The 7,028-nt window shown below is 35.1% G+C and overlaps 1 protein-coding gene and 1 long non-coding RNA gene across 2 annotated transcripts in view; both read left to right on the top strand.

Moving 5' to 3' along the window:
* The first annotated feature begins 1,305 nt into the window (after positions 1–1,305).
* LOC107023927 (proline-rich extensin-like protein EPR1) lies at positions 1,306–4,378 on the top strand. Its single transcript, XM_027917448.1, has 2 exons — positions 1,306–2,242; positions 2,447–4,378. Exons 1-2 carry the CDS (start codon positions 1,306–1,308, stop codon positions 4,114–4,116), a joined length of 2,607 nt encoding a protein of 868 aa, XP_027773249.1. The 3' UTR covers positions 4,117–4,378.
* Positions 4,379–4,894: 516 nt separating this feature from the next.
* LOC114074951 overlaps positions 4,895–7,028 on the top strand; it is a 3,795-nt gene continuing 1,661 nt past the window's right edge. The window contains exon 1 of the long non-coding RNA XR_003575336.1: positions 4,895–4,992. This is a non-coding gene — a long non-coding RNA (uncharacterized LOC114074951). The remainder of the gene's footprint in view (positions 4,993–7,028) is intronic.

Below are 7,028 nucleotides of genomic sequence, written 5' to 3'. Positions count from 1 at the left end.
AAAGCAATAGCCAATATTTCTGCTCAATTCTTGTTTGCGACTGAACCATTCTTTGTATCACATTTTGAAAAAAGGCTCTATTTGGTTTCATCATGTCAAGAAAACTGCAAGTGTCTATGAAGAATTTATATTTTATCTGTTCAGTTTTCAACATTCTACTTATTCTATTTGTAAATTGAAAGTATGGATTATGACCTATTATTTAGAGTGATTTTTAGTTATCTTTTTACACATAAACCACGCGCCAAATTTACTAGGTTCATATGAATCTAGTATTTCATAATGCATTTGCCCATTCCTGCTTTGTCACCCTGAAACTCATGATTTGTGTCACCAAAGGTGACTCCATTCCCGAAGCTCAAATTTAAGGTAGTTAATTAAGGATTAATAAATATTTGTTCTCTCCACATCTCTACCACAACGATTGATGATATCTTTGTCGTAGCTACTCTTTCATTCACTATTGTTCCATAAAAAGCCTAATTTTGTCTGCAATCGATATAAGTATAGTTTATATGTTTGAAGTTATATTAGATTTTTTATTTGTTTAACTAGGACGTCGCAATTGTTATCGTATTTACTAAAAAATATTACGTATTATTTTGTAGATCGATGATCACAACTTTTAAGTATTTATATAATGTAATGTTTTTTCCATTAACTTAAATTATCAATAATAATTATAATATTTTTAATAATAATATAAATACTTATATCAAGTGAACATTAAAATGTGATATTCAGTCAACCCAATATCTTATAAAATGAGACTGGGGTAGTTAATAATTTTGATTCTTAAAACGTTTAGTACAAGTGTAATGATTTTTTTGTACCAGGAAGAACCAACATTGTCATTATTATCATGATTGAGTGGTATGTGTGTCATGTCAAACTATATATGACTAAAATATATTGTCTCTCTTATATTCACTTTTATTTTTATTTGATTTAAAGAGTCAAACAACAAATAAAAAAAGGACATAAAATACATTGTAATTGAAAATTTAAAGGTGATAAATAAATATTTAACAAAAGTTTGATTCCCTAATAATCTCATATAAGCTAGTAAATCTGAGTATTCCTTTATTTTAGTGATATTTCAAGATACTATGATATTGCTATTAGACAAATTCTAGATACTATAATATTGGAAGATAAATAGGTCAATTGACGTATCAAATATTGAAATCATCCTTTTTATATGCTTGTAAAAATCTATATATAGCTAAATGAAAAACTATTGGAATATCAAAACTTCATTTGCTCTTAACATATGTTACTATAAGCTTCTTGCATCTACAAAAAATGGCTCAGCATTCCAAATTGTCCTCCATTTTATTGCTTGCATTTGTCTACTTTATACATGACCACATGATAACTACTATAACAGCACGTCGCATTCTACAAACTCCTAGTTTCTCAACGTCCACTATCCCTAGTTTCTCAACGCCCACCACCCCCAGTTTCTCCAATACCCTCGGTCTTTCAAAGCCCGCTACCTCAAGTTTCTCCAATTCTCCCAGTCTTTCAAAGCCTGAGACCCCTAGTTTCTCGAAGCCCCAGACTCCTAGTTTCTCAAAACCTGAGACCCCTAGTTTCTCAAAGCCTAAAACACCTAGTTTCTCAAAGCCCAAAACTCCTAGTTTCTCAAAACCTGAGACTCCTACTTTTTCAAAGCCCCAGACCCCTAGTTTCTCAAAACCCGAGACTCCTAGTTTCTCAAAGCCTGAAACACCTAGTTTCTTAAAGCCCAAAACTCCTAGTTTTTCAAAACCGCAAACTCCTAGTTTCTCAAAACCTGAGACTCCTACTTTTTCAAAGCCTGAGACCCCTAGTTTCTCAAAATCCGAGACTCCTGGTTTCTCAAAGCCCGAAACATCTAGTTTCTCAAAGCCTGTAACTCCTAGTTTCTCAAAGCCCGAAACTCCTAGTTTCTTAAAACCCACGACTCCTAGTTTCTCAAAGCCTGAAACTCCTAGTTTCCCAAAGCCTGAAACTCCTAGTTTCTCAAAACCCGAAACTCCGAGTTTCACAAAAACTGAAACTCCTAGTTTCTCAAAACCTGAGACCCCTACTTTTTCAAAGTACGAAACTCCTAGTTTCTCAAAGACCAAGACTCCTAGTTTTTCAAAGTCCAAAACTCCTAGTTTCTCAAAACCTGAAACTCCTAGTTTGTCAAAGCCTGAGACACCTAGCTTCTTAAAACCCAAGACTCCTAATTTCTTAAAACCCGAAACTCCGAGTTTCTCAAAAACTGAAACTCCTAAGTTCTCAAAACCTGAGACCCCTACATTTGCAAAGCCCGAGACCCCTATTTTTTCTAATCTTGAGACTCCTACTTTCTCAAAGATTGAAACTCCTAGTTTCTTAAAGCCCAAGACCCCTAGTTCTCAAAAGCCTGAGACTACTTTCTCAAAACCTGAAGCCCCTACTTTCTCAAAATCAGATACCCCTGCTTTTTCAAAGCCTGAGACTCCAACTTTTTCGAAGCCCGAAACCCCTAGTTTCTCAAAACCTGAGACTCACAGTTCCCCAAAGCTTGAGACTCCTACTCTTTCTAAGCCCGAGACTCCTACTTTCTCAAAACGGGAGAACCCTAGTTTCTCAAAGCCTGAGACTCCTTCTTCTTCAAAGACCGAAACCCCTACTTTCACAAAACCCGAAACTCCTTCTTTCTCAAAACCCGAGATCCCAAGTTTTTCAAAGCCAAATATCCCTAGTTTCTTAAAATCGGAGACTCCTATTTTCTCAAAACCTGACACACCTAGTTCTCCAAAGTCTGAGACTCCTAATTCTCCAAAGAACGAGGCCCCTAGTTTTTCAAAGCCTGAAACCCCTATTTTCCCTAAATTCGAGACACCAACTTTCTCAAATCCTAAGACTCTGAGTTCTCCAAAGTCTGAGACCCCAACTTTCCCAAAGCCTGAAATCCCAAGTTCTCCAAAGCTTGAGACCCCGAGTTCTCCAAAGCCCGAGACCCCTAGTTCTCCAATGTCTGAGAGCCCTAGTTTCTCAAAGCCTGAGATGCCAAGTTCCCTAAAATCTGAGACTCCTAGTTTTTCAAAACCTGAGACTCCAATTTTTCCAAAGTCTGAGACCCCTACTTTCTCAAAGTCTGAAATCCCGAATTCTCCAAACCTCGAGACCCCAAGCACCCCTAAGCCTATGACACCTAGCTTTTCAAAACCAACTCCTAGCTTCTCAAAGATCGAGACTCCTAGATTTTCAAAGCCTGATACCCCAAGTTTCTCAAAGCCTGAGACCCCAAGTTCCTTGAAGACTGAGGCTCCAAGTTCTCCAACACCCGAGACACCAAGTTTTTCAAAATCGGAGACTCCCAGCTTCTCAAAGCCTGAGATTCCAAGTTCTCCAAAGCTCGAGACCCCAAATTCCCCAAACCCCGAGACCCCTAGTTTCTCAAAGCCCAAGACGCCTAGTTTCTCAAAACCCGAGACTTTAAGTTCGCCAAAGCCTGAGACCCCTCGTTCTCCAAAGACCGAGACCTCTAGTTTCTCAAAGCCCGAAACTTCTAGTTACTCAAATCCTGAAACGCCAAGTTCCTCTAAGACAGAGACTCCTAATTTCTCAAAACCTGAGACACCAAGTTCTCTAAAGCCCAATACTTCTACTTTCTCAAAGCCCGAAACTCCAAGTTCCTCAAAATCCGAGGCTCCAAGTTTCTCAAAGCCTGAGACCCCTATCTCTTTTAAGCCTGAGACTCCTAGCTTCTCAAAGCCTGAGACTCCTAGTTCCCCAAAGCCCGAGACACAAAGTTCTCCAAAGTTCGAGACCCCTAGCTACCAAAAGCCTGAGACTCCAAGTTCCCCAAAGATCGAGAATCCAAAGAACGAGACATCAAGTTCGCCTAAGTCTGAGATCCCAAGTTTTCCAAAATTTGAGACTATTAGTTTCTCAAAACCTGAGACCTCGAATTCTTCAAAACCTGAGTTTCCAACAATCCCGGAACTTGAGACTCCTAGTGTCTCTATGCCTCAAATACCAAGTGTGCCAAAGCGTGAGCTACCAACTACCCCAAAGTCTGAGCTCCCAACTTTTACAAAGCCTGAATTTCCAGTTGTTTCAAATCCTGACATTCCAAGTGTGATAAAGACTTAAAATCCAAACTTTCGAAACCAAAAATTGTCATCTTCTCCATGAGTAACTTTGGTGTTATTCATATGGAATGACTTATGTTGGCTAACAGACGAATTTGATCACACATGAATGAGTTGACAATGGGTTGCATGCGCATGGATACAATATTTGACTTGTTGGTATTTTATGTGAATAAAAATGAGTTGAATGATGGATGATATTATAATATCCACTCATTATCTACTCATAAATTGTACAAAATGGAAATTAGCTATCAAATAAAGTCAAGCACTTCTTTTTCTTTAATTTTTTATTTTGATAAGCCAATTTACATTGCTTTTCACTTTGTTAGATGTTTATTTTTTGCTAGTCAATATACTATATATTTATTTCTCTCCTATTTAGAAGTGAGACTTGGGTGGACTAACACAACTTTAAGAAGTGATATCAAAAGTATGTCAAGTTGTACTATCTATCCTATTTAGAAGTGGGAGTTGGGTGGGACTAACACAACTCTAAGAAGTGATACCAAAAGCGTGTCAAATTGTACTATAATATCAAAAGCATTTTTTATTTTACCCTTATATATAAGAGGACAAACAAAGCAACAAGAAATTGTACCAAACGTAACATAAATTGTACCTTCACTTTTGACCATTTTATTTCTTTTAGTTTCTTGCCTAACCACGTGTATGCAGTCCTTTTCTTTGGCAAACACGTATTACACCTTTAATTACTTATTTGTCTTTAACTTTGTGGAAAACAACTGGTTCTCTTTAATCACTTAGCAGTCCCAAAATATTGATCCAATTTTGTTCTGATTTGTTCTTTCTGCTTCTCTTCTCTCTGCAAAATTGATGCAATCTTTTACCCTATATTGGTTCTCCTTTTGCGTTGGTAAGACAACTTTTCATCTTTGCCTGGATTAGGTTTTTCCTTTTTGTTCAACAGTTTATTTTCGTGACCTTTACGGTTTGAAATTTTTTGAATTTTGCATTTTTAAGGAGATTTAGAATTGTGAAATGATTATTCAAAATTATTGCATGTGACTGTTTCACCAAATCTAGCTCATATTTTGTTTGAAAATTTCTGAAAGTTGAACTCACCAAATTTTGTTATAATTCTGCGAACATTGAGTGCTGCGGAAATAGTTGCTTATGCACTCATAAGTTCCTACTTTGTGGCATTTTTACGTATTAAGGTTCCAATATCATGTTGGAGCGAGGATTGGTCCAACACACTACTTGAAAGTAGTGACAGTGACAGAGTTATGTTATCATATAAATAAAAATGTTTATGTTATATCAATTCATATTTTTATAACATGCAAAAACTGATTCCTGACTATAATTTGCATGCTTAGGACATATAAAGTACGATTGTGCTCCTTGCCCCTCTATTATGCAGTTGAAAGTTCAAAATTACTACAAAACTTAATTTCAGATGAAGTATCTGTCAAGTGGCTTCCGATAAATCTGGACGAGTTAGAATTTATAAAATAAATAATTCATGAATGATGATTTGAGATAAAAATTTAGAAAATTCAAATATTGACAAAGATTGCTTATATATTGAAACAAAGTTTGCTATTTGCAGTTGATGTGTATTTAGTTTTCTCGCTTGCGTTATTTTAAATTATTTTACTACTAGTAAATTTACCTGCGCTTCGTGCGGGAATTTTATATCACAAAATTTATAAAGTAATAATTTAAACCTATCAGTCATTAAAACTAAAACACTATATTATCTTATATACAAGATTACACGATAACAAACATTAATAATGTAAAGGAAAATGAATCTTATTACATCTTATCTTTTTTTTTTTGAGATAAGGGTAACTTATTTTATCATTTATCCGTAATAACACAAGTATAAATTAATGACTTTAAAAATGCATACCAAGATCTGTAACATAAACAATGGTGTCAGTGAGCCACTCAACACGAACCAAATACACAAATATTTAGTTGATAAAGGTAACTTATCTTATCATTTATTCTTAATAACATAGGTAGAAATTAATGACTGTAAAATACATATCAAGATTTGTAACATAAGCAATGGTGTTGGTGAGCCACTCAACAGGAACCAAGTATACAAATATTTTGTTGTGAAAAAGAAGAAGAAAAGAAGAAGAAAGGTTTAGAATTTTCGTTATTTTAAAATGAGAGGAAATCCCTCTATTTATAGACAACAAAGGGTCACATGCAGAAATGTTTATTGTGTCTTATCGGAAAGGTTATAACTATTTAGAAAAGTTGCAACCCTTCGTAAAGGTCACAATCTTTCACAAAAGTCACGACTCTTCATTAAAGTTGCAACTTTTCACGAAAGTCGCAACTCTTTATTAAAGTCAAAACTCTTCATAAAAGTCACAACTTTCAGAAAAATCATAACTTTACATAAATTGAAGTTCTAAAAGACTATCCTTAATTTGTTTTCAGATTTGAACAAAGTAAATTGAAGTTCTCTTCTTCTTTTTGTGTACTCGGATTACTGGTTAGAGAACCAAAAATGGAAATGGGCTACATAAATTTGTACCACAAAGAACAGTAGCTAAAATTAGCCAACATGAATGTGTCGGAAAGAAACGATATACTTTACCAATCCAACTAATAAGATTCTCCCCACAAGTTCAAATAATCAACCAATCAAACTAATAAGATTCTCCCTAACGGTTTTTTCAACTTTGACTGCTACATGGTAACTAAGAAGCTGACATACACACCTAGAGTGACGTTCTTCTGTGTCATGACATTGCAAGTAAGCATATTGTGAAAAAATCAAACAAATTTTCAAGTTGTTTGAGGTGAACAAATTTATCGTAGTATTATCGATTTCCTATTTAAAAAGTCTTATGCAAATGTTATGTAACAAAAAACTGGAGGTAAACGGGATCAGACACTTAAATTGTAATGCACATTAATATA

Source organism: Solanum pennellii, chromosome 1 (assembly GCF_001406875.1).
Source record: "Solanum pennellii chromosome 1, SPENNV200".
In the NCBI taxonomy this organism is placed as follows: domain Eukaryota; kingdom Viridiplantae; phylum Streptophyta; class Magnoliopsida; order Solanales; family Solanaceae; genus Solanum; species Solanum pennellii.
The sequence above is the reverse complement of the archived record's forward strand: the minus strand, read 5'-3'. Positions and strand labels throughout refer to the sequence as shown.

What these genes read in the sequence shown, in the direction of transcription:
- LOC107023927 (XM_027917448.1), top strand. Translation starts at nt 1,306, where the DNA reads ATGGCTCAGCATTCCAAATTGTCCTCCATTTTATTGCTTGCATTTGTC. An exon ending in CTTAAAACCCGAAACTCCGA is followed by an intron (nt 2,243 to 2,446) that starts GTTTCTCAAAAA and finishes TCTCAAAATCAG; the next exon opens with ATACCCCTGCTTTTTCAAAG.